Source organism: Lepus europaeus, chromosome 1 (genome assembly GCF_033115175.1).
Source record: "Lepus europaeus isolate LE1 chromosome 1, mLepTim1.pri, whole genome shotgun sequence".
Classification (NCBI taxonomy): Eukaryota; Metazoa; Chordata; class Mammalia; order Lagomorpha; family Leporidae; genus Lepus; species Lepus europaeus.
In genome coordinates, this window is record NC_084827.1 from 108,391,659 (window position 1) to 108,419,278 (window position 27,620).

Sequence of the window (27,620 nt, forward strand, 5' to 3'; positions counted from 1 at the left end):
TTATTCAATTTCTTGTTTAAGGAAACATTTGACAGACAAGTAAATAAATGGCAAAAAATGTTTACTTGCATTTTAAAATAATAAATTCTATAGCTATAAAAATTTCCTGGTTTATACACAAAGGTCAATGTTTGACCTTCATTGATCCATTTCAATGTAGTTAAAAAAATACAGTATCAAATATTTCTCCTTGTCCCCCAAAAAACTAGAGGAAATATTTTAAATTGTGAGCATGTGACTATAACTATGCATATCCTCAAGTGCAAAAAACACACAAATATCACTTTACTTGAAAAATTATTTTCTTCATACTGTAAACATCTCTTCCCCTACCTCTGGACACTTCAAAATAATCTTTGGTATTACTAGTTATTGTGCTTTGAAACAGAAAGTTACAGGATTTCTGCAGCAGTGCTACATAGACATTTTAGATATAAATAAGAAAAATGCACTTGGAATAAGTTACGATTAGCTGCTTTTGCATAATTTTCAAAACTACAGTGTATGCCTCGTCACAGTTTTATGAGAAAGAACATCTCCATTCCAACTCCTTAATTTTAAGGAACACTTAATCGTTTTGGTTAAAAATCCACTTTTGGAGTAGATCTGATGGATTGCATGACACTAAGTTTGGATGCTCTCCATTTGCTGAAAGGCACATTTTTAAGTGTGGATTATACAGAAGTTGATCCTAGAATGAAAGGAAACAGACATTAGTTTCAAGACTTATAGTTAATTGATAATCATGAAAATGACTTTATGGTCTTATCAAAACTTGTCTCTGGGCCGGTGCAGCGGTTCATTGGCTAATCCTCTGCCTGCGGCACCAGTACCCCAGGTTCTAATCCCCGTTGGGACGCCGGATTCTGTGCCGGTTGCTCTTCTTCCAGTCCAGCTCTCTGCTGTGGCCCGGGAAGGCAGTGGAGGATGGCCCAAGTGATTGGGCCCTGAGCCTGCATGGGAGCCACATGGGAGACCAGGAGGAAGCACCTGGCTCCTGGCTTCAGATTGGCGCAGCCGCTGGCCATAGCGGCCATTTGGGAGGTGAACCAACGGAAGGAAGACCTTTCTCTCTGTCTCTCTCTCTCTCACTGCCTAACTCTGCCTGGCAAAAAACAAACAAAAAACTTGTCTCTGATGCAAACACTGCCATTGATGTCACTACTCTTTAACATAAAAAGCCATATAACTAAACAGAAGTGTCACTAAATAAGGCCTGAATCCAGTTTTCCAACAAGAAGCACTCCATTGATATATCAGTGGTAAGCTCTTAAAAATCTCAATTGATGAATGATAGATAGTCTTATGGCATTCTAGTGTAGTGTAAAACAATTTTAGGTAAGAATTGTCATGTATTTCCTTAACTCTAGACTCATGAAAAAGTATGAAACAGGGGAGGAAAAAATTAGTTGCTTTAAGTGAGAAACAACTAATGATTTTTTTTCTCTGACAGAAAAAGTGACTATTATAAAAAGCATAGTAAGAACTCAAAAAGGTAAAAAATGTACACAATTATTTATAATTCAAAGAAGTGTTGATCTGTATAAACAATATTTCAAACCAAACAACCTTATCACTAACTTTGCTTCTAAGGGTATTTAATTCATAGATATATTCCCTTGTCATAGGGGTAGACAAAGAATAATTAAGTTAATAAGGGTTTAGAATTCTGATAAATAACATTAATGGACTATGTGTCATGGGTCTTCTCAGATAAGCAATGATAGCTCATCACAATAATTAAGTGAAAGTGTGAATTAATGGCAAGAAGTACCTTCCGGATCTCCCAGATCTGTTCTCCAGTGACAACTGTGTTGTGACCTTTGTAGGTGCAGGCCTTCAGCTGAAGGTTACCTTGAGCAGCATGAAGACATAATTCCTTCTGGATGTTGTGCCGGATTTCATTTTGAGCAGAGTATTCAAAGTACTATGGAACAAAGAGTACTGTTACTGGCAAAAGCACCCCAGTGAGCTCCATTGCAAAACAGAAAAGCAGTCAGCAACTCGCAGTATAAAGAAGTTATGATCACATCAACAAAATAAGACAGCAAAAAGTGGTTATTCAAAATAAAAGTGGAGATTTTACGATTGAACATGTTATGGTCGACCTTCAGCCAATCACCTTCAGGTGGTTACTTAAGAAGCTGTTATTGTCTTCCTCACCATAGCAGTTACCAGAAGCTATCATGTAAATGGAGGCTAACATTAGCACAATGCAAAAAAAGGGCCTAGAAGTTGGCAAGGACATTTTAACTGCTTTTTTTCTCCCACAAATGTTCCCTCTCATGGTGGGTGTTTAGCCTAGCAATAATGATGCATGTTAAAACACTCTTGTCCTACATCAGAGTACCTGGGTTCAACACCTGGCTTCACTCCTGACTCCAGCTTCCTGGTACCACAGACCCTGGGAGGTACTGGTGACGGCCCAAGTAGTTGGGTCCCTACCACCAACGTGCTAGACCTGGATTGAGTTCCCAGTTCCCGGCTTTGGCCCAGCCCAGCCCCAGCTCTGGGGAGTATCTGGTGAGTTAACCAAAAGAGTGTGCTTTCTCCTTCTTTCTAAAATAAATTTTTAAAATAAAAAATAAAAGTTTGGCTATAAGAAAAATTGTCCCCTTTCTCTTACTCATCTCAATTAGAGGCAGTTTCATTATTCTATGAATTATAAAATATTTTCCATGTCCCAGTTTCCTCACCTATATACAGTTATGAAGATAAATGGGTTAAGATGCATAAAATACTTAGAACAAGTTCACAGTAAACACTCAGTACATTTTAGCTATTGATACTATAAGGGATGCTTTCTTCTTGCATATCCAATTAACTAATTAGTAAGTAGTCCAACAGGATTTCTCTCTCAGATGTTCCCATCCTGTGCTTTCTTACTTCCATATCCTTACTTCTGTTACTCAAATACCCCCAATAACCTCTGACTTATATTCTTACAATCCGGCAATTCAATCTGTTGCTAGTTAGTTTTTTAAACCCTTGGTTTAAGTGCCTACTGCCTTGCTTAAGTGAATCACTACTATTGCTACAATGAAGTCCATATTCCTTAATTGGTACATGAAACTTCCCAGTTTCAATCTTACATCAACCACTGTCCTAGTCATAGACTACGTTCTTTTCACAAAACGCAACCCATGCAGAAAGTCTACAACACAAAGGCTGCTTTACAGTCTGTGTTCTGCCTGCAATACCCTTCTGACCCTTTTTTTAGCTGTATAACTCCTTGGTATCCTTTAAGAGCCAACTTAAATGTTAGCTTCATTCTTCAGCTTTCCTTGAATTTGCCCTATATCACAATGTTACACCTTGCTCAAGGCTTTCCTTGCACATCAGCAATAACTTTTACAGCATTCTGTTAAAATTGTGTGTGCAGCTACCTGCTTTCCCAAAAGTCAGGCATCGTATCTAGCAATAACATATATTATACATCAAATATGTCATAATGTTCATAGTTTGAAGACAAAATAAGTTAGCACATTGATTTCAGTCATGAAGTAATTAGTATTAGCACTAGTGTTTATTGAATCTCTGTTATGTACTAGGGTGGTACTGTATTAAACCTTTCTTGTCTCAGAGTAGGCACTCAACAAATAACTGAATTAACAGAGTCACATAGCTTGAATTCCTCCCAGTCTTAGCCTTGTGCCTAAATTATCTCCTCTCACAAAAAAATCTGTCAATCATTTTGGTAATTGATAGCTGAAGAGATGGAAATGTTGAAGAAACAGGTTTAGATAATGAAAACATTATTCTAATTAAACCTATCCAAGAAAGATAACCTTAAAGTTTCAAAGACAGGGGCTGGCACTGTGGTACAGTGGGTTAAACCCCACCCTGCAGCATCTGATATGGGCACTAGTTTGAGTCCCAGATGAACCAGTTCTGATCCAGCTCTCTGCTATAGCCTGGGAAAGCAGATGAAGGTGGCTGAAGTGCTTGGGCCCCTGAACCCACGTGGGAGACCCGGAAAACACCCCTGGCTCCTGGCTTCAGATTGGCTCAGCTCCAGCCATTGTGGCCATTTGAGGAGTGAACCAGCGTATAGAAGACCCCTCTTTCTCTCTGTTTCCATCTCTCTCAAATAAATAAAATATAAGGCAGACTGGGGAAGGTGCTGTGGCACAGGTTAATCCTCCGCCTGAGGCATCGGCATCCCATATGGGCACGGGTTCTAGTCCAGCTCTCTACTGTTGCCCGGGAGGGCAGTGGAGGATGGCCAAAGTGCTTGGGCCCTTGCACCCACAGGGAGAAGCACCTGGCTTCGGATCGGCGCAGCTCTGGCTGTTGCAGCTATTTGGGGAGTGAACTAATGGAAAGAAGACCTTTCTGTCTCTCCCTCTCACTGTCTGTAGCTCTACCTCTCAAATAAAATAAATAAAATCTTTAAAAATATATATAAGGCAGACAATATTGTTTTCCTGCTCAAAATGCTGCTGTCCAGCTCAATGGCTCCTAACTCAGAATTAAATCCAGGTTTCTTAATGGAGACAACAAAACCCTGAGACAAGGTTTCTTATTGCTATTTCTGACCTCACTTCCTGCCCCTCTTCAACCAGACCACTTGGCTCAGGCCACACTGGCTTTCTGTTTTCTCCAATCCCTGACTCCGGGCCTCTGCCCTTGCCCATCCTACCTCCTGGGACCTGGTTCCTCTCCCAATGCATGCAGGCTCCACTCTAAGGCCATCTTCCCAGAAAGGTCTTCCCTAACCTCTAAAATTAAGCACCCCACCACACCCTTCCATCTCTGCACATTTCATGTCTTTTTCCCTTCCTGTGGAACAGAAGCTTCACAGGGCCAGAGGCTTTGTGCTTTATTCTGTTTTAGCAGTGTATGTTACAGTACAGATTCTACACAAATAGATACTGAATATTTTCTCTCCATTTCCAAATTTCTAAAAGACAGCTATATCAGCATATAATTAAAAAAATAACCTTTGGCATAGAACAATCAAAAAATTTAATGGTAATGATAGCAGAAAAAAAGAATAAAGAACATATATAATATATTGTCAACATTCATAACAAAATAAATATGTCAGAGGAAGTCTAGAGAAATTTGTAAGTATTTATAAAGTTTTTACAAATGAGGAAATATTTTCCTTTGCTCAAAACCTTAATTTTTAACATCATAGTCCAGTATTACTTCCAAAAGAAAGTAGTTGTTTATATAACTATTTTTCTTAATAGATAGGGGAGGAAGGACATTCAAACATGTATACTCAGGGGCTGACGCTGTGGCATAGTGGGCTAGGCCCCCACCTATGGTACCAGCATTCCACATGGCACCAGTTCAAGTTCCGTCTGTTCCTCTTCCAATTCAGCTCTCTGCTATGGCCTGGGAAAGCAATGGAAGATGACCCAACTCCTTGGGCCCCTGCACTCACATGGGAGACCTGGCTCCTGGCTTCAGATTGGCCCCGCTCTGGCTGTTGCAACCATTTGGGGAGTAAACCAGCAGATGGAAGACCTTTTTCTCTATCTCTCCCTCTGTCTGAAACTCTACCTCTCAAATAAACAAAAAGTCTTTTAAAAAATATACTCATATTTATATAATTTATATACATACATATACATACATATACACACAGATAGGTATACATAGTATAAGTAAATATGTACGCATGTGTGTACCTACGTGAGGGAATATTTATGTCTCCATTCTAATTCAGAATTACACTTTGACCATATACTTTCAGATCCAGTTTACCACTCTGGTTTCTGGGCATCTGCATCACCAACCCTTATTAGAGCGATTGCTTTGAGTGAGTAAGATTAAAATTAAATTAAGGTGAGCTTAATGAGTAGGAAAAAATATGGAAGAGGACTTATCCTCTCTCCTTAAAACTAACATCACCAAAGTTCTATTGTGTTAAAATTGGACTTCATAGGATGTTTTTAGCCTAGTAGTTAAAATGTTTATTAAGATGTGCACGTGCCACACTGGAGTACCTGGGTTTGATGCCTGGCTCTGGCTCCTTATTCCAGCTTCCTCCTAATGCAGATTCTAAGAGGCAGTGGTGATAGCTGCCATCCATACAGGAGCCCAATATTGAATTCCTGACTCCTGGCTTTGGCCCCAACCCAGGCTCAGTCCTGGCCACTGCAGGCATTTTGGGGAGTTAACCAGTGGGTGGGAATTGTCTGTCTGTCTCTCTGTTCCTTTGCCTCTCAACTAAATACATTTTTAAATACAAATTAAAATAGTATGACAATCCTCTACACATAATGTTGGACTCTACTACCCCAATGCACCTGTAGTTCCCAGAAAAGATACATAGCAGGCTCCTCTCCTTACAACGCCTTTCTTCACACTCTTCTCACTCTGTTCTCATTCCACCAGCGACTTCTCTAGCTCCTTTCAAAAGCGTTTTGCAATGTCACCTTTCCCAGAAAATCATATGGCCCTCCAGTCTAGTTTCGATGCCTTTTTCTTTACCCCCAGAGTACTCTGAATACTTTATCCAGACCTTCTCGTGATGACTATAACTGCTGGTTTTGAAACAGTTTTGTAGAAAGACTAAGAGTCTAAATTTTGGTGTGTTTGAACATACCAAAGTCCCTGACATGTAGGGTCACTCAGTGAATTTGCTAAATGAACAAATAAAAGAATATGGTCAAATCCATCCTATAGTTAACTTGCAAAAGGAAAGGAATTTAAAAATCATAGTTATTTATCTTTGACTCATAGTAGGCTAAATAGTACCATTTGGCATTGGAGTCTGAATTGGTATAACAGGGTGGTAACACGCTGTGATATTATAAAGCAAGGAGAATCAGGAGCACACCTTTGTGTGCATGGGGGTTGAGGGGTACTGAAATACTTTTGTGGCCCACAAAAAATACTTAAGTACTGCTGTTTGAGTATTAATATATGATGCAACTTGTTATTAAATCCAATTAAATATGGCCTTTATGTATAATCTTGCAAAAGTAATGCAAACATCAGCATAGAACATCACAATTTTTAAACTCTGAATGGCATGATCCCATTGTTTTCTTTTTCCTTTCCACTGAATGAAATTGTTTTCAGCCCCAGAGTGTAAACCAAAATACTCTACAACTTCAATATAAGTTGCCAAACTTAGTCTAAAAACATTTCACCCACTACTTTCCCTAAGTAAAAAACTGAGTGAGGACTTCTGAAAAACACACATCTTTCTTGTGATTTTAATTGCCTTAAGAGGGGAGACTTAGGCACAGCGCTCACCTGGTTTCCCCCAAGTCCATGACACGAGTACAAAATCAATGGTTTGCCTCCTTGATTATTTTCTCCAACATCCAGGCATAGAGGTTGACCAACACTTTTAATCTAAAGGAAAATTTCAAAGTTATAAAAATGTTTTGAAAATCTACAAAGTTTATATATTTTCTCATCTAGTTTCTGGAAGTCATGTTACTAATAATAATAGTGTATAACCTCAAAACCAATACACCAGAAAATATTTCAGCAATTTTTGCTGAACCACATAAATGCTGATGGCAAGAAACACATCAAATAAAAAAGGAATAGGAAAATACTTACATATCCAGATATAACAGGATTAAGTTCTGGCACATACACTTCTGGATAAATAGTGTTCAAATACCATGTAAAATTTTTACATTGAAGGCGGTTTTTTATTTCAAATCTTTTTGAAAGATCACCAAATGATTTCTGAGGAAAAAAAGTGAGAAGTGAAGGGAATACTTACTCAAAACAGTACTGATAATGTATTTCAAATGCTACTAATAGAGCTGGCGTTTGGCCTAGCAGTTAAGATGTAAAGATGCCTGCAGTCCATATCAAAGTGTTAATGTAGACCCTGGGAAGCAGCAGTAATGGCTCAAATAATTAAATTCCTGACACCCAAATAGAAGGCTTGGATTAATTTACCAGCTCCAACTTTGGCCTTGGCCCAGCCACAACCATTACAGGCATTTGGTAAATAAATCAGTGGATGAAAGCAGTGCGTGCTCTCTCTCTGCCCTTCAAATAAAAAAGCTAACAGGATATGTTACTATTTGTGTTTATATGTACATATTTAAAAATTGATGGGGCTGGTGCTATGGCACATCAGGTTAAAGCCCTGGCCTGAAGTGCCAGCATCCCATATGGGCGCCGGTCCTAGTCCCGGCTGCTTCTCTTCCAATCCAGCTCTCTGCTACGGCCTGGGATAGCCCCAGAAGATGGCCCAAGTCCTTGGGCCTCTGCACCCGCATGGGAGACCTGGAAGAAGCTCCTGGCTTCGGAGCAGCGCAGCTCCGGCTGTAGTGGCCATCTGGGGAGTGAACCAGTGGATGGAAGACTTCTCTATCTCTACCTCTCTCTAACTCTTTCAAATAAATAAAATAAATCTTAAAAAAAAAAAAAAATTGAGGCCAAAATGCAAGATACATTTTTTTAAAAAAATTTATTTATTAAAAGGCAGAGTTACAGAGAGAGACAGGGAGATCTTCCACCCACTGCTTTATTCCCCAAATGGCCACAACAGCTGGGGCTGGGGCAGGCAGAAGCCAAAAGTCAGAAACTTCTTCTGGGTCTCCCATGTGGGTGCAAGGACCCAAGCACTTGGGCTATGGCTATCTTTTGCTTTTTTCCCAGGTGCATTAGCAGGTAGCTGGATCAGATCAGAAGTGCAGCAGGGACTCAAACTGGCACCGATATGGGTTGCTGGCACTGCTGCAGGTGGTAGCTTAATTGGCTATACCACAGTGCCAGCCCCCATTAAGATGTAACTTAGTATTATTAACATTCATTCAGGTAAAAAGTCTGTTGCTCTCAGAATCAAGTACTAACAATGTGCTATTTTATTCTTCATTTGTGCCAGTAACTTCCCTTACAGGACAAAGATCTCCAGTGAAATCCTGTAGGTGGCCATCCAAAACTGATTCACTTATACTAAAAGTGTCCTGTAAAGTGAGGTGTGAGGACAGGTATAGACAAATATGTGATTTATCTTTTTCTTCTGTCAAGATGTTCTCAACACATTTGAGAACATTTTTCTAGTATAACAGTGTTGCTTACTATTAATAACATCCCCAACTAGGCAACTTGCAGAAAAAGCAATTTTTTAGTTAATTGTATTTCATTTTCTCTTATTTTAATGGACTAAAAAATGTTTTTAAAGTATTTTGCGTACCAGTAAAGTTTTGGAGAAAAATTGCTTTTGATACCTAAATTTATGAACAAGTAAATGGTAAAGCTTATCAGTTCAACTAAGAAACATTTTCATATGCCAACTTCAATGTCTTGAACTCAGATGTTTTAGCAAAAGGCATGGCTCTCAAGGAGCTGCAGTTGACTTGGGAATTTACCAGGAAGAGCTATTTGCCCTGTGGTAAAAACAGGGCGACAGGCACAGCAGAAGCTTCAGTTAGTACTCACCTGCCTGCTTAGCCAAGTACTCCTGGACAGTACACAGTCTGCTCAATTTGTCTTAGTGGCTTTGGCAGGGTGCGGGGTGGGGAAGCAATCTACAAACAGTGCTTTGAGTTTGTATTCTTTACAACAATAATCAAAAAAAATTTTTAAAGTATTTATTTATTTGAAAGGCAGAGAGAGAAAGGGAGATACATCTCTTGTCTGCTGGTTCACTTCCCAAATGGCCACAACAGCCAAATCTGGGCCAGGCTAAAGGCAGGAGATAGGAACTCCATCTTGTTCTCCCACATGGGTTTCTGGGGGCTAAGTATGCTTCTTCTGCCTTCCCAGGTACGATAACAGGAAGTTGGATAGGAAGTGGAGCAACCAGAACTCAAACTGACACTCTGATATGGATGCTGGTGCCTCAGCTTAACCTGTGCCACAAAACCTTACAATCTCCCCCTTACCCGGCCCTTTTTAATAGATTTAATATGAGCAATTAAATGCTTTCTTTAAAAATATTTATTTATTTTTAAAGGCAGAGTTACAGAGAGAGAGGGACACATACACAAACACACACACTCAAACACACACACACACACACTGGGTTGGGGGGAGATATCTTCCATCCGTTGGTTCACTCCACAGATGGCTGCAACCACCAGGACTGGGCCAGGCTGAAGCCAGGAGCCAGGAGCCTCATCTGGGTCTCACAAATGGGTGGCAGGAGTCCAGATACTAGGGCCATCTTCCACTGCTTTTCTCAGGCCATTAGCAGGAGCTGGATCAGAAGTGGAACAGCCAGGACATGAACTGGCACCTCACACAGGATGTGAGTGTTGCAGGTTGCAGGTTTTTTTTTTTCTTCCGACAGGCAGAGTGGATAGTGAGAGAGAGAGACAGAGAGAAAGGTCTTCCTTTTTGCTGTTGGTTCACCCTCCAATGGCCTCTGCGGCCGGCGCAATGTGGCCGGCGCATCGCGCTGATCTGAAGCCAGGAGCCAGGTGCTTCTCCTGGTCTCCCATGCGAGTGCAGGATCCAAGGACTTGGGCCATCCTCCACTGCCTTCCCGGGCCATAGCAGAGAGCTGGCCTGGAAGAGGGGCAACTGGGATAGAATCCGGCGCCACAACCGGGACTAGTACACGGTGTGCTGGCGCCGCAAGGCGGAGGATTAGCCTGTTAAGCCACGGCACCGGCCTGCAGGTTGCAGTTTTACCGGCTTCACCACCACACAAGCCCCAACAATCAAAATGTTGATGCTCTTCACTCCTAATAAATATACCCCCTCCCCCCAAAAAAACCCTAACACTATCTGTTTCCTACAAAGAATTGGGTGGCATTCACTGAAGCTTGTTAACGTCTAGTTAATTTACCACATCCAATATTAAGACAGTTGGCACTCAGTTCTAATGTACTAGATACTGAGGTTCTACAGAGCAAGTATTAATAAGTATACCATATGTTATAAGTAGTTTTCACTTCCTTATTTCACAGATACCCTGGGAAAGAAGCAAGACATGAATTTCCTATGTCAAGACAGGGAAGGAGAGAACAGAGACATTCTGAGCATATTCTCTATGCCCAGCCACTTAACTACCACCAATGAAGTACTATCTCTATCACATTCTCAAAAGGGATTTGTCAAGGTAACACCTTCACTGAGTATTGGAATTTGAAGTTGAAAAAAACCTTTGAGCTTGTGTTGTGGTGCGGCAAGTTAAGCTGCTGCCTGCAACACCCACTGAGCTCTGGTTCCAGTCTTGTCTGCCCCATTACTGAGCCAGCTCCCTGCTAATATGCCTGGGAAGACAATGGAAGATGGCCCAAGTGCCCAAGGTGGCCCCTGCCACCAGTGAGAAAGACCTAGGCTCCTGGCTTTGATTTGCAGCCATTTACATAGTGAAGCAATGGGTGGAAAGATCTTTCTCCCTCTCCCTGTATCCCCCCTTTCCAACCTCTCAGGCCTGTAACTTTGCCTTTCAAATACATAAACAAATCTTTAAAAAAAAAAAAAAAAAGAGCTCTTCCTGAGCTCAGAGCTTGTTGTGAAAACAAGTTACCTATCCCACCCTTAGCAGGCCAAACAGGATGAAGAACTATAAATGAGGCCTTTTGATGGTTTTTGTCCCTGCCAGGTAACTGAATGCCAATCTGACTGTAAAGTTTTTTTTTTTCCTTCACAACTGTACTTAAAGCTGACTGCCACCAGTCCCTTTGGGTTTTCCTCTCTTGGAAGCTCCCCGCCATGTCACTCTGGCTGGAGGCCCCTGATTCTAATAAATAGTTTTAAATCTAAAAAAAAAGAAAAGAAAAAAAAAAGATAAAAAGCCTTGATATCCTGGTTCAGGGTCCCGTCACATTACAACATGTCTATCTTGAATCAGAAAGTCACTTAGAACCCTTATTTAGATGTTAACCACATTTCCCAAAACCAATGAAAGCAGCTCCTCTAAATATTGTTTACTGTTCAGGAAAATACTAAACCATGAAAGGGAGTTACAAAAGCAATTATCTTCCATATTAAAATGTTTAATATCAAGTAGAGTGTTTGAATTTTTTAAAAGCAATTTACTAATTTTTTCCTTGAAAATGAAAAAACTTGTATTACATAAATAATGTTTTAAGAGTTAAGACAAAAAAACTTCACCACAAAAATAACCTTTATAATGTTTTGCACATGAAGTGACTCAAATAAGCAAAAGGTCATTTGAACTTGGAGCAGATTTTAACTATAATTCAATTTTAGTTCAGACTCACTTGTTTAACAATTTTTGCTGCATCTGTGTTTCTCCTATAAAATATTTCCTTGTATTCATCCATCCAGACTTCTGCAAGGCGAACTTGGTTGCGAGCAATCACCTGAGTGCCTTTTGGAAAGGAATGAGGACTTTTGCTGCGAAAAACATGTCCAACAACAGAGCAAGGCATAATCTCCAACTGCCCACCACATTGCCATACCTGATAATTAATGATATTTGTTTAAATTCACAGTATTTTAGGAAAATCAAAGTGTTGCTTTTATGTTCACCTTTAAGATATTAACAAAAACAAAATACAGAGAAGAAATGTAATATAATTTCACAAATAGCCTGTTCCCTGCCAGCTCACTTTATGCTCCTAAATGGAACAAACATTAAAAACAACAGCACATTTTCAGAAAATTAACAAGAGTGATTTTGTTTCTTTGGATGTTTATTTTTTGAAAATAGCTATGCAGATTCTCTAATGTGGACAGAAGACCAAAGGTTCCCGTGCATTTGACTTCCACCTCACAGGAGCCACATGGTCATTTCACTCACACCACAGGGTTTCTCTATAAGGCAGGAGCTAGCAGTCTGGAAGAAAGGAGCCAGACTCTATGTATACTTCAGGTAATCAAGAAAACAAATCCACATAGCCATTATTATCAAAATACAATCTGTACTTCTGAAGTAATTGGTCACTGAAAAAATCATGCTGACTAAAGGAAAAATATCAAAAATCATAATTTGTATTAATTCTAAATAAAATGGCAAATTATGACATTATTGCCTTTTCACTTAAAAGTCTTAATTGTGCACTGAATATCCAAATAAGAAAAAAATTCCATAAAGAAGTCATCTTTAATAGTATAGGCTAATGTTATGTTACAACAAAGTGATTGTATCATCTTTTTTCTTTTTCTTTTCAAAAATATGAGAAAACTCAGCGACATGTTCAGTTCAGCAAACTGCTGTGCTAGGGGTTGGAAATACTGAAATGAATAAAACTAGATCTCTGCCTGTAAGCAATTCAAACTTGGCTACAGTCATCACTATTGTGATGAAGCCATAATCAAAACTTAAATCTTCTGACTCCTCATTCAGTCCTTTTTCTACTATGTTCCAGCCAAAGGGATGAAAAATGAATGACAAGTTAGTATACAAACTGAACTCACACAACCAAATAAATAAGGTACATGCTGAGAATATCCAAAGCCTTCATTTGATTTTTATATTTGCTTTCAATATATATTTGAGAAAAATTCGTTTAATCCAAAGAGTTAAGTCCAATGTCCTTTAAAATTATACATGAATGTTTTTCCATTCTGACTCCCTTGATAATCAACCCATTTCCTGAAGCACTAGATTTAATTATGTTTATTTTGGCTAGAATCCAGTAACTACAAGTGTATTAATTGGTGTTACTGCCTGGAAACAGGAGGTCAACTGACTCTTCTTGTTATATGGGCAACAATACGTAAAACTTTTAAGTTAGATATTAAAAGGAAATATTCTTATCCCAAAATTTCCAGGAACTTAAGTTTACAAAGCACAAAAAAGTTCACAATCATCTGCATCAGCCAATTAGAACAGAAAATATTTCATTGCTTAATATATTTAATCTCCATAAACTTACTCTGAAAGACATTTCTATATTTTCACCTCCCCAGATTTCCATTTCTTCATCATAACTTCCAATATACTCAAAATATTCTTTTGATATGGAAAAAAGGCCTCCTGCAAAAGTAGGTGTTCTGAAAGATAACCCATCATCAAACTGTTACAAAAACTAAACAAGATAAAATAGCCTATTTTAAGAATTGTATCAAATTTACAAATTAAGGAGATATTATAATTTCCATACTTCTACATAGATTAACAAAAACTAAAAATGCTGTTTTCAAAATCAAGTCAGGGTTGGGAAAGCACTTTAGGTGTTCTCTCCCAACAGAGCATGTCTTCATAAACATGCTTAAAGATTCTTAAGGAATAATTTATAAGGATGACATAAGAACACATTTATTTTGTTAAATTTTGCTTCCTAGTCAGTAATATCACATGTACATACATAAACAAGTTGTGCATAAATAAAAGATTTTTCTGTTCTCTCTACAGAAAATATGTGCGTTCTTTGTTAGCATGATTTACCTCAGTGGCAACTGCTGTAAAAGTAGAGTGAATACATGTTCAATGTATGATTTATGGCACAAGCATGAGACTTTGAGAGTAATCATCTTACTTAATCGGGTAGGTTTCATCTTTCCTTCGTTGCTTCTCATGATCAGGAAGTGACTCCCAGCCAAATGAAAGGCTCCAGTCAAAATTTCCACGGTTATGGTTACTTCCATAAGGAGAAGGCTTGTTGAACTCAAATGTGTTCATGTCTATAGACGCAATATCAGGACTCACAACGGCAGTGTAGTTCTCAGCTATTCTGGCCAGCAAAGGTTCTAACCAACCATAGAAACACTCACCTGAGGAATGAGAATTTTAAAGAACTCAATGAAACTACTGAAGGGTTTGATTTTTTCCTCTAGTTGTTTTTGGTGAAGCTTTACAGAGAATTAAGAACAACAAAGTCATTTGTATTTCAAACTTTTTTATAAGGGAGATTTCTTTTTCCAGATTTGAGGTATAAATGGACAAATTGAAACTCTAGATATTTATGGTATACAATGTGAAGTTTTGGTGAATATATACATTGTGAAATGATCACCACAATCAAGCTAATTAACATATCCATAACCTCATATGGTTATCTTTGTGGGTGTATGTGTGTGGTAAAAACATTTGACTTTTACTCAGATATACATGATTGTTAACTATAGTCACCATGCTGAGCAAGAGATCAACAGCAGCGGAGGCTTCCTAAAGGCTTCTAGAGCTAAGAATACGATGAAAAAAGCAAAGCAGGGTTCAGAATAGTGAGGAAAATTTCTTTATAGATAATTTTTTTCTCCTAGAAAATAAGCAAAACGACACTGGTGAGCATTAAGTTCAGGTGTTTCCCTTTAAAATGGGCTGTAAACCAAAGATAATGTTTTGCAGGTACATATCACCTACCTCTCACTGTGTTCTGATTTATTTATACTTGTCTCCTCCCCCTGAGTATGGTACAGTAACTGAAACATTCATTTCCTTAATTGAATCTTAGGATAAAATAAGTCAAAGGATCAGAACACTTTGATTTTAGAAAGGATCAGTGTTGTGCAATGGGTAAAGCTGCTGCTTAGAGTGCTCACATCCTATATCAGAATGTACAGGATGGAGTCTCATTCTCTCCTCTCCACTTTTGATTCAGCTTCTTGCAAATGTACACCTAGGGAGGAAGCAGATAATAGCTTGGGTACTTAGGCCCCTGCCATCTAGGTGGGAGACCGGAATGAAGTTCCCGGCTCCCAGCTTTGGTTTGGCCCAATCCTAGCTGTTGAAGGCATTCAGGGAGTGAACCAATGCGTGGAAGTTCATTCTCTGTGTGTGTGTGTGTGTGTGTTGCTCTGCCTTTCAAATAAGTGAAAATGAATAAATAAACAGTGACTAAAGCGACTGAGGGTGGGTATTATGGTGCAGGTTAAGCTGTTGCTCACATCCCATATCAGAGTTCAGGCTTCAGTCCCGTTTCCTCCACTTCTGATGCAGTTTCTTGCTAATCTGTGTGGGATGGCAACAGATGACGGCCCACATACTTGGATTCCTGCCATCATGCAGAAGACCCAGAAGGAGTTCCTGGCTCCTAGATTTGGCTTACCCCAACTCTGGCTATTGTGGGCACATGGGGAGTGATCTCTCCCTCTCTCAAATAAGTAAAAACCTCAACAACAACAACAACAACTATATATAGTTGGAAAGAACCCATTCAAAGCTGCCCCAATCCTAATGGAAACAAATGAGAGGTTTGTTCATAGGTCAGGCTGTCTCATATATCACATAGTGAGTTCAGATCATGCATGTGCAGTCCCATTGTGGGTTCCCCAGTGGCTGAAAGGGGGCAGTAGTTATGCTCCAGGGGGACCATCAGACATATTCTCTGAGGGAAGAATGCCCAGCCTGACCTTATTGTAATCCTGGACCAGGACAAGGAATACTAGACAATCACCTTTTCTTTCACAAAACATCTCTCTAGGGTTATCTTTTTATCTCTTTTCATTTTTCAATTGCTGGGCATTATCAGAGTATTGAATATTATGGCTATAAGTAACTAAAAAAAAATCCAAAAGCTCTTCTGTAACAATTAGCAGTTGTTCAAAACTAGTCATTGGGTCACACATAACCCAAGGGCTGGCCAGTTGAAAGTTAAACAGCCATACAAAGAGTGAAACCCATTAAACTAACTGCTCAAAGACTAACATTTATTAATGCCTAGAATGCTTATTAATGTTAACTCTAAAAACACTTTCTAAATACTTTAAAAACATTAACCAGAAAAAAAAATTAAAATACAAAGGGACAAAATCCAATAGCAATAAAAACAAACAGAAACTGACTATGTTAATGGAAGAGATAATCATAAAATGCTGGAAGCCGGGCACCTTAAGGTGGCATGAAAAGAGTTTAAGAAAATCTTCAAAACACAACAAAGAACGGAAATATTAAAAATAAAAGTAGCAGTACTAGGAAAAACTTTAATGATAGTGTTGATTACATTGAATGTAGGTATCCAGTAACAAGGGTAAAACACTTCTGATTTTGGGGTTTTTTGGTTTTTTTATTTTGTTTTGACAGAATGGACATCTGTGGACAATAATATCCCAGGCTAAGAAAACTTGTTGGAAAGCCAGTCACTACATGACGTGAAAGTTGAGGAGATTAAATACTGAGGAGGTAGGAAGTAAAGGAAGTTGCTACACAAAGCTGCTATCTGCTTGGGCTGTCATTGCTAGAACCACCAGTTGAAAATGCTGTTAAAGAAAATGCAATTAGGCACTATAGACAAGGATTCCTTACTTTTTAAATTAGAAGGTGTGGGAGGGAAAATGCCACAACTAGGTCTCTACATAGATACTTACAGTGAGCATCTAAAAATGTGAGTGTTTCAGCTGTTGCTACCGTTGCTCCTAGCAACCGAGCAGTGATCAGACCTTTTCTCTCTCTTTGTCTGACTATTTTTACTATAGAAAATTGTTTTATATATTCCTCTAGTTTATCATGTAAGTACTCTGTAAGGAAAAAAAAACAGAATTAACTTTCTGAAGGTATTTTCACACATAACATATGAAAGCAAATGAAATGCCAGAGCAGCAATCTCTTCAAGTTCATGATCTTTAACGCTTGCAAATGTTCTTCCAGTGAAAATTTTAAATCTTTATTTTAAATCTTGTCTAGGGGGGTAAGGATATGGAAATCATAACTAAAAGTACTATGACATATAACAGTGTAACACACACTTATCTTGTATATTTCAGTTCAACAAATGTCATATGGGGTTAGAAACTTCAAGTGGAGGTCCCCAAGACATAAGAAGAGTCATGTAGGGGTGTGAGACCACTGCCTATTGGAGTGAAGTAAAAAGAATTTTGCCAACAAGTATTAAACATTTTTTAAAATTAGTACTTAGATCTGGAAATCTTAAAGAAAAGTGTCAAGTATCAAAAAGACTCTGATCAAAATAATTTGGGACCAAAATGTTGAGAAAGGCATGAGCAAGAAACAAAGTCTAGTTCTACACAGTTTGGGAACATTTCTACAAAGTCAGCAAAAAATTTTTTTGAAAATTTTGGAGTCTTTTATCAGAATTTTTTCCAATAAATATATGAAAGTAATCATGTAAATCAGGAACAAAGAAACACAGGCAAAATTTCAGTAATGGCATCTGAGAGATCTAATCTCCAATTTTGCTGAGATACACAATATGCAAAAGTTCAGAAGGTGAAAGAAAATCAATCAAATGTTAGTCATGCTTTTAAACAATTTCTTGAGCATCTAGTAAGGTTGTTAAAATGGCACATTGGGGCCTCAGAGAGATCTGAGAATAAGCTGGGGTAGGTATTTGCTTTTGCCAAATTTCAGAAGCAAATGTAGACTTTATCTGTGATAAAATACACATCTTTTATCTGCAAATATGAGTGTTGCTGATTTAAAGTTTACATATTCATAAGTGAGGTAAGAGTTTAGGAATAGTCCTTGTGTAAAAACAAACCTAGCTAAACATTGTGCAAAGAGTAATACACTTTCAGATAGCATAAAGCTACATGAAATCAAATATCCTGGGTTGAATTTCTGATGCCATCACTGTCAGCTGTGAGACACAAGTTTTTTTTAACTCTCCTAGTCTGTTTTATCTCTAGGATGGGAGTCAGAGGACTGACCACTGCAGGAGACTGTTGGGAGTGTAAAACGAGAGACTACTGCTCAGATACAGCACTGGAGACAAGGCCTGCTACCTGGTCTCTGCTCCAAAAATCTTGATTATGTTTTGTTATGGGCTTTAACTCTTTTCTTTCCTGATTATCCATATATTTGTGTCTTTTCCCTAAGCAAATTGAAATCAAGGGCCAGTTTCCAGTTAGAAGGCCAATTTACAGCAAGGCGGGACCTATTTTTCACACTGAGGACTCCTTGGAGACCTCTGACTGACTCAATCCAATAAAATAAATGTAACTTTTGCTAAGAAAACTGCTCCAAATCTATTGTTGATTGCTCTAAAACATTATAAAAATAGTCATTTCCTTTGGCCAAGCATAGTCATACTTTTCTTATTAAAGGTATACTGCAAAATAAGAAAAATGATATAAGCACAAATATATTTATCATAGTATAGCTTACAATACTATAGAGTAAAAAAAACACAGTTAAGTAAAATGTACATAGCCCATTATTATCATTAAAAATCAACTTTCCATCTCCCTCTCTACCCTTCAAATAAAACAAAAATAAGTGTTTATATAAAAATGGAGCTTCAGAAGGTAAAATAAACAGGCTAAAACGATATTATGTGAAAACATTCAATTTTAAAACAGGATTTCTGACACAGATATAACTAAATGCTATTGTGCTTATGCAGACAGTGATAAGAAAAGAAAGGGAAAAGACTGTAATATTTGAGGCAGGAAGATTATGAGTGAACCCTGATTTACACTCTGATTTTCTTTAATTGTATAATCTTGCTTGCACAGTTAAATGAATATGGTACCTTCAACTGAAGGTTTACTAAAACTAGATCACCATGCTCCTAATGTTCCACTAGCTTAGAAAATCAAGTAAAATAAAGATTATCTGAGAAAAAATGTCTAAGATAAGTTTCTTTCTAAGGGACAACATATGAGAATTGTACAGAAATTAATTAGATGTCACTTAAAGTATCAAGGACTGTGATTCAACTAGACAGAAAAAGAAAAAAATGTAGAACAAATCAAGCAATAAATAAATCAGCTGATTACCACTGAGTAGTGAGGTATTTGAGTCACGGCAGTAGATGTTCAAATTAGAGACCTATGACATGTTGATTCCAGGGGCCTTCAACTTTCCCATCTGGAGGATAACTTTGACACCAGGTCAACAATCCTGTGATTTCACCTAGTTACTAACTGAACTTGAGAATATAACATCAATACACTAAGGTTGTTTAATTTTGAAACCATGGAAACATTTATAATTATATATAGAAATGATGAAATAAACTAAGTCTATAATTTCATGTTTTGAGGCACTGTGGTGTAGAAGGTTAAGCCTTTGCCTGCAGTACTGGCATCTATGTGGGTGCCGGTTTGAGACTCGGTTGCTCCTCTTCAGATCTAGCTCCCTGCTGATGCACCTGGGAAAACAGTGGAAGATGGCACAAGTACATGGCCCCCTGCACCCACATGGGAGACCTGAAGAAGCTCCTGGCTCCTGGCTTCCACCTGGCCCAGTTCCAGACGTTAGGGCCATTTGGGGAGTGAACCATGGTTGAAAGATCTCTCCTTTTCACTCTCTGTATTTCTGCCTTTCAAATAAATAAAATAAATCTTTTTTTAAAAAAAAAGAATAAGAATTTCATATTTTCATTTATTAACTATTTCTGGAATCTGATAATACCTTACAATGGTTGGAAGGTCACCTAAAAGGCAACATTTTTCTTTTCTCGTGTATTTAATTATGTATCTTACAATTGACAATTCTCTAGATTTGATCATAGAATTTATTCTCATTTTACAGTTGAGGAAACAACTAATTTGTGCTAGAGCTAAGATTTGACCTTCAGGAATCTGGCTCCAAACAAAAGTTTATTCAGGAATAAATTACATATCATGGAAATACTTGGTATCTGTATGGTGTTAAATACCAAAACTTAGAAAACTAGAGTATCTGTCAGATTAGCCTGTGATTCCAATTTAAAGTGTTTAATTTAATATCTCATTAGTAATTTTAGGAGGAAATACATTAAAGAATTTTTGGCTATCCTAATAGATAATATTAGAATATTTAAAACAGCCAAAATAAAATAGAAAATAATGAAACTTTAGAGATTTTTAGCAATCACTTATATTATTTATTAATTTATGTTATTTATATAACTCACTTAATTTTTAAAATTACTCTAAGGGGTATTTGCTATTTCTGTTTCCTCAGTTCTACACTATACAATTGGTTAATGTACATTCATTTAATTGCCAGTGGTTCTTTTTCTTCTTAGTGGCTTATAAGCAAACGACACATAGTTGATGAAATACAGCATTATCCCCATTTGACAATAAAGAATCTGAAGCAAAGAGGTAACATGCCCAAGTGCACAGCTGTGGTGACCATATCTGTGAACCAAGTCAAGGCAGCCTCCCCTGAGGCTCAAGTCTGTGCTTCCAACCAGTGTGCCTTATAGTAAAAGCCTTTCACTGAGACAGATAAAGTTATGAACAGATGAAGTATGGAAACATACATTTCTGCACTCCAAAATATCTGAATATAGACATTTTTGGATTCTACTTCCATCTATCATACATACCATTCAAACTATTATATTCAAGCTCTGAGATTGCATATAGACAGCACAATACAACGAGGTAGATTTTGGATGCCACTACATGGATTTATTGAACAATCTAATTCGCATGTGCTTCTTACCATCTACACTAGCATCATCCACCAAAATGATTTCCTTCAGCAGTATTGCAGGTGAAGAATAGAGCACACTGTGGACAGTTCTAAGCAGCGTGGACCATGCTTCATTATGAAAAACTATTATGACACTGGTGGTAGGCAGGGGAGGGCAGCGCTTAAATTTTTGTTCAATACATCTAGAAGTCAAAGAAGTAGAAGAACAGTTATGAATGCATTACTTTATTTCACAGTTATTCCAATGCTAAAATATCATTATTTAATCTTTATCACTTAAAAACAACAAATAGTGTCTATGTGGAATGATATTAATTAAATATACAGAGATCAAAACAAACTTCTTACAAGTAGGTTGTTCACCCAAGAATCATGTCCATTGACATGGATATCATGTCAAGGATTACAACATGTTACTGAAACCTTTTTCCATAATATAATTTTAAATACAAACAAGATTTTATACAATGAATGTAAGCTGCAAGACATATAAAAGTGACTAATACTTAGAGTTGCTCAAATAAAAATTCATTTTTCTCCTGTCTTTCAGAAGTCATCCATTTTTTCATTTCTAATTTTAAAAGACTGCAATATTATTAAATACTCATTTTTGTGGAGGTCACCTTAAATTAGATCTGTTCCTCAGTATGTGGTATATGATGCCACATTCTGTAATAAAGATTTTGCTCTAATAATCTATAGTTTAGTTATATAAGATCCAGCAATTCAGAATTTCCTTTAGGGGCCAGCGCTGTGGCATAGCGGCTAAAGCCGCTGCCTGCAGTGCCAGAATCCCAAGTGGCCACCGGTTCAAGTCCCGGCTGCTCTACATCTGATCCTGCTCTCTGCTATGGGCTGGGAAAGCAGTAGAAGATGGCTCAAGTCCTTGGGCCCCTGCACCCATGTGGGAGACCCAGAAGAAGCTTCTGGCTCCTGGCTTCAGATCAGCTCAGCTCCGGTTGTTGCAGCCAATTAGGGAGTGAACCAGAGGATGGAAGACCTCTCTCTCTCTCTCTATCTCTCTCTCTGCATCTCCTTCTCTGTGTGTAACTGACTTTCAAATAAAATAAATCTTTAAAAAAATTTCCTTTCAATAATATTTATATCTCCCCTTTAGTCCTTTACCCTAAAGTTTAAGATGCCTGTGTACCTTGGTTTGATTCCTAACTCCAGTTCCTGACTGCAACTTCCTGCTAACACATAGCCTGAGAGGTGATAATGGATCAAAGAAATGGGTCCTGTCACCCATGTGGGATACTTGGATAGTGTTCTTGGTTCTGGCTTGGCCCTGGCAGGGTCTCAACACTCGTAGGTATTTAGGGAGTGAATCTCTCAAATAAAATTTTAAATAGAAAAAAAAAGGTATAATTTAGAATAAAGGTCTAAATCCATTTTAAAAGTCTTGTGTTTCTGTCACCAGCTACAACATTGAGGGGAACAGGTAGAGATCCTTGATTCTTGACTGATTAGTGGTGCTATGCATTAGCTAAAGACATTAACTATAGGTTGATCTCAAATTAATTTTATGAAAGTATCTTCCTCGATGAAAACAATCTACATATTAAGCTGCTGGGTTCGAGGGGGTCTATACAGTCTCCTGCTTTTGTGACTCTAGATGTGGGGATGATCACAGTTCTCACTCTACAGGGTTAAGGTAAGAACCAATTAAAATAACATACAGGAGAGAGCCCCAAAATATCAGGACATAAAGTAAACCATATGTTTTCTATGCAACAAACAAATAAAGTAACTGTATCTCTAAGGTCACTGAAAAACCATAAGCCGGCTGGCGCTGTGGCATAGTGGGTAAAGCCACCACCTGTAGTGCCAACATCCCATAGGGACACCGGTTCAAAACCCAGCTGCTGTACTTCTGACCCAGCTCTCTGCATATTGGCCTGGGAAAGCAGTGGAAGATGGCCCAAGTTCTTGGGCCCCTGTACCTGCATGGGAGACCCAGATGAAGCTCCTGGTTCCTACATTCGGACTGGCTCAGCTCCAGCCATTATGGCCATCTGGGGAGGGAACCAGTGTATGGAAGACACTTCTCTCCCTCTCTCCCTCTCTCTCCCCCTGCCTCCACCTCTCTGTAACTCTGTCTTTCAAATAAATAAATCTTTAAAAAAAAGCAAAAAACTAGCTGTACTATTTTGGACAACAGATTATAATACCTTCCCAGCCAGTCCAAAGGCACTATAAATACAACATGTGAACAAATAGTGCTGTTCAAACCCAAAGATAAGGAAGCAAATCATCCACTCAGGGAGATAAGAGCCTAATATACTGCAGTTGCTCTGCAAGGGCGATTGTAGCCCCCAGTGTCATATGAGGGGAAAGCCACCCTAAAAAAGATCTACAAACTCTCTCATTCATTACTTTCACAACCATGCCTCAAGAGGAATAGCTTGTCATGCCTTAGATCCATTTTTAGCAGGAAGTCTTCAGGATGGAAATGTAGTGACAAAAAGTGTATCAGATTAGAGATAAAATATCAAGATAAGGTGTCAACAACACTGAGTGGGAAAAGGGGAGGGTGACTCTGGGTGAAAGTGGCTTTGTTCTCTAGTGCCTTCATGATTTCAGAGTGCAACTCAGATGCGTGGTCAGAGGGAAATCATCACATTCTTCCTCACTGAGGCAGAGAGCAAATTATTTGTTCTAAATTAAATTGTATAAAGCATCAACTAAAAATAAAGTTCAACACTTATGTGGATTCATACATTTAAGTACATTTGAATCATATTTATACATATATATATAAGCTTATATTGTAATACATAATGGTATAGAAACCAATGTAAATTATAAATAAAAATTATGAAAAACTTTATAATATAGTATTTCCTTTTGGAAGAAAATATAGAGAAATCTCATGAAATATCATCTTACAAGCAGTTGGGGGAGGAATGGGAATTTATGATCAAAATTTTTTTTCTATATTTGTCACTTAATGAATACAGTATTTATCAAGAATTACTAACAGGTTTTGAAGACTTGAGATAAAAAACTATATAAAAGTTCACACTAGTAAAATGTTATCACTTTAATCTTTCAGGGTTTCTCTGCAGTTTAAATTAGGGAAAGCTATTTGCTTAACTGATAGCAGCTAATATCAGTTAAAAGTATCATGTTACACATTAATGCAAATGATGAAATTTCATAGTATGATCTTACAAATTCTATTTTTAAACACACTAAATCTATATTTTAAAAATTATTTCAAGCTATTTTAAAATATTGCAATTAAAATAATTTGCCAAATTGACTGTATATTTCTAGTCAAACCATTTGAAAAAACTAATTTACAGACACACTTAAATTATTAATCACATGACCATATGGTTTCGGAAGACATTAGATCTAATACTTCTAATGAGTATGAAAGAAAGACTAGCAACTCTTCAGAAAATGTATTCCTTTGTGATACAGATTACAATCAAAGTAAACAAACTTTTATCACATCAGCAAAATACTATTCAAAGTAATCTACAATTAAATCTTCAGCTCTAATAAAAATATACTTAATACGCTTAGTTGTTTTTCACTTCTTAAGGATTTACATTGTTGAAAACTACTGCATCTTCTTAATGCTATATGGTGGGGAGGGGAAGAGCTCACCTTGAGCTGACAGTGGTTTGTCCTGTCAAAGAATAAATATGATTATTGATTTCTGGGACTGCTTTTCAGTCAAGATCTCACTCCAAATCAATAAAGTGAAATGTTTTGTAAATCTCTTAACATACAAAAGAAACTATACAACATGGTAACAGGGAGAATATTTTATAGATATCATTTCTTCACATATTTATTTTAAAATGAGGGGTGGGCATTTGGCACAGTAGCTTAACTCACAGCTTCAGACATCCACAATCCATATTGGAGTGCCTGGTTGAAGTCCCAGCTACTCCACTTCTGATCCATCTTCCTGCTAATGTATTTCCTGGACACAGCAGATGATGGTTCAAGTACTTGGGTCCCTAACATCCACGTGGCTGATCTAGATGCAATTCTCGTATCCTGCTTCAGCCAGGCACAGTTCTGGCTACTGTGGGCATTTGGGGAGTGAGCTAGGGGAAGAAAGATGTAGTTCTCTCTCCTCTCTCTATTTCTGTCTCTGTCTCTCTTGCTCTCACACTTTCACTCTTCCTTTCAAATAAAATGAAATACATTAAAAGTTTAAAAACTAATGATGAGAAGCAACAGACACTTAGCCTGTTAAGACACCAAATCCCACACTGGAATGCCTGGGTTCAATTCCAGGATCTGGCTCCTGACTCCAGCTTCCTGCTATGGTAGAATCTGGGAAGCAGTGGTGGTAGCTTAAGTACTGTGGGTTTCTGCCACCCACATGGGAGGAGAGATTGAATTCCTAGCTTCTAGACTCAGCCCTGACCAGTTCAAGGCTATTTGCAGGCATTCAGGATAGTGAATCAGGGAAGGGAAACACCATCTATCTCTCTCAAATAAATATTTTTAACAAACAATAAGCAAGACCATGGATGACATGGGTTAGAACATAGGAACAGAAGTCAACATAACTTCTACATTAAGGGGTAATAAAGATTTTGCAGGCATTAGCAATTTAGAACAACCTGAGTGAAGCAATATAGCACAGCCTACAAACTTCCCTTTCTTCAGGTTCTCTGCCAAATGTACTTCTGTTGTAACCAGAAAGCAAAATATGTAGGAATTGTTTGCCTATCCTGTACTCTCAAAATTCTACCAAGGGCTTAAAAGTGTTAGAATTTGGGGCCAGTGTTGTGACTTGGCAAGTAAAGCCACCACCTATGATGCTGACATCCTAAATGGGTGCAGGCTCAAATCCCAGTTGGTACATTTCCAATCCAGCTCTCTGCTAATGGCCTAGGAAAAGCAGCAAAGGGTGACCCACAAGCTTAAGTCCCTGACACCCATGTGGGAGGCCCAGAACAAGCTCCTGGCTCCTGGCTTCAGCCAGCCCAGCCCAGCTCATTCCAGCCCTGTCCATTGTGACCATGTCAACCAGCAGATGGAAGACCAATCAATCTCTCTCTCTGTAAGTCTTTCAAATAAATAAACCTTATTTAAAAAAAAAAGTGTTGGCATCATTTTAACCACTGCAGTCCAAATATAGGATTTGAACATTGCCTCACAGAAAACAACAGCTATAAATGGATAAAGAGACAACATAACAGAAAGTGGAGGGAAACATTAACCAAAATACTGAATAATATGGGCAAGCACGTAAACCAAGTGACTCAACAAAAAAGAACATCGGCCTTTCCAGTAGTCAATGGGAGGCAATTCCACAGATATGAGAACTTAATTAGCAAAACTCTAAAGTCAAAGTGGGGATATTAATTGTAACAATAGTTTCCCTTAAGAGAAAGCTTACAAATCATAGGGAATGTAGCCAGAGTCTTTGACTTAGTTAGTAAACCCATAGACTACTATCATCTAATAATGTTACAATCTTAGCATATTTTTTTAACATTTCTATTCTATTGCAACATGTAAAGAGACAAAACAACTCCTCTATCTGCCTACATTTCCCATAAAAGAACTGCCCAATGTTTCCTCCTAAACAGATGAGAAAACTGCAGCATTTAAAAATAAAGCATTTCCTTGTGGAGAGGCATTTGATACAGAATTCCAATTTTCTAATATCTAAGCTAACATCTGTACTGCTTCATCAAGCACAGACATGGACATCTAGGCACAACAATGATAAGCAATAAATAAATAACAGAGACTGAAAAAACAGCATTTGCTGATTTTCTGCCTTAGAATGGCTAAAGAATAAGCAACTTCCTTAGCAAATGCTTCTCCCCCTGCAAACCCTGGTGACAAACAGTCAACAATAAATATTACTCAACATACTCAGGAGGTCGAGTGTCTGGTCCAAGATCTCGATGTAAAGAAATCCTGTCACTTGCAAAAGCGTTGAAACAGTGTTTTTTTTCTCCACGTTCTTTTTCCTTCTGCTCTTCCATACTTAAATTGGTTGTTTTGAAGGCTTTGCCAGAAGCACCAGGTGCATTGGAATCCTGAGGTGGGCGGTCCAGAACAGGTTTCAACTCTGCGGCTGTATAATACCCTTGCAAACAGGGTCTCTCACCAATGTCAATGTTTTGCCTGACAGGTGCTCCTATTTGCATTTTTGGCATTACATCTTTAATATTGTTTACAGCTTCTATCATTAAATTAAACATTTTGTTTTTGTTTTTCATGTTTGTTTCCATTCTTGATTCCTCTTTGGAATACTGAACACTTACTTCTCTTTGAATTAAAATCAAAACTATTACAAAGATAAAAATTACTGCACCAAGTTTCCAGAACTTTTTATGATAATGTCTTTTAATGTGTAATTTCACTAGGCGCTTTAGGTGAGCCATTCTGACATTAAAATCTTGTCACCTGACAAATAACAGTTATGATTTCCTCTGTTACTTATCTTTTTTATCATAGATTTGCTGGCAAGAAGATTTCTTTAACTGGTAAAACCTATAAACAGAAA

General features: G+C 38.0%; 1 protein-coding gene across 1 annotated transcript; it reads right to left on the reverse strand.

Annotated features, from left to right (window-relative positions):
• Nucleotides 1–38: 38 nt before the first annotated feature.
• On the reverse strand, nucleotides 39–27,552 carry GALNT3 (polypeptide N-acetylgalactosaminyltransferase 3). The gene is made up of 10 exons (XM_062200158.1): nucleotides 26,984–27,552; nucleotides 21,134–21,306; nucleotides 17,104–17,253; nucleotides 14,337–14,571; nucleotides 13,734–13,851; nucleotides 12,114–12,314; nucleotides 7,534–7,665; nucleotides 7,219–7,320; nucleotides 1,775–1,927; nucleotides 39–691 (listed from the first exon to the last, which is right to left on the reverse strand). Exons 1-10 carry the CDS (start codon nucleotides 27,496–27,498, stop codon nucleotides 569–571), a joined length of 1,902 nt encoding a protein of 633 aa, XP_062056142.1. The 5' UTR covers nucleotides 27,499–27,552; the 3' UTR covers nucleotides 39–568.
• Between the last annotated feature and the right edge of the window lie 68 nt (nucleotides 27,553–27,620).

Excerpts from the sequence above, each read along its gene's own strand:
- GALNT3 (XM_062200158.1), bottom strand. The coding sequence starts at position 27,498 with ATGGCTCACCTAAAGCGCCTAGTGAAATTACACATTAAAAGACATTAT. Across the intron at positions 13,852-14,336 it reads GATGAAACCTACCCGATTAA|AACACCTACTTTTGCAGGAG; the intron begins GTAAGATGATTA and ends GTTATCTTTCAG. Across the intron at positions 7,321-7,533 it reads ATCCTGTTATATCTGGATAT|ATTAAAAGTGTTGGTCAACC; the intron begins GTAAGTATTTTC and ends ATTTTCCTTTAG.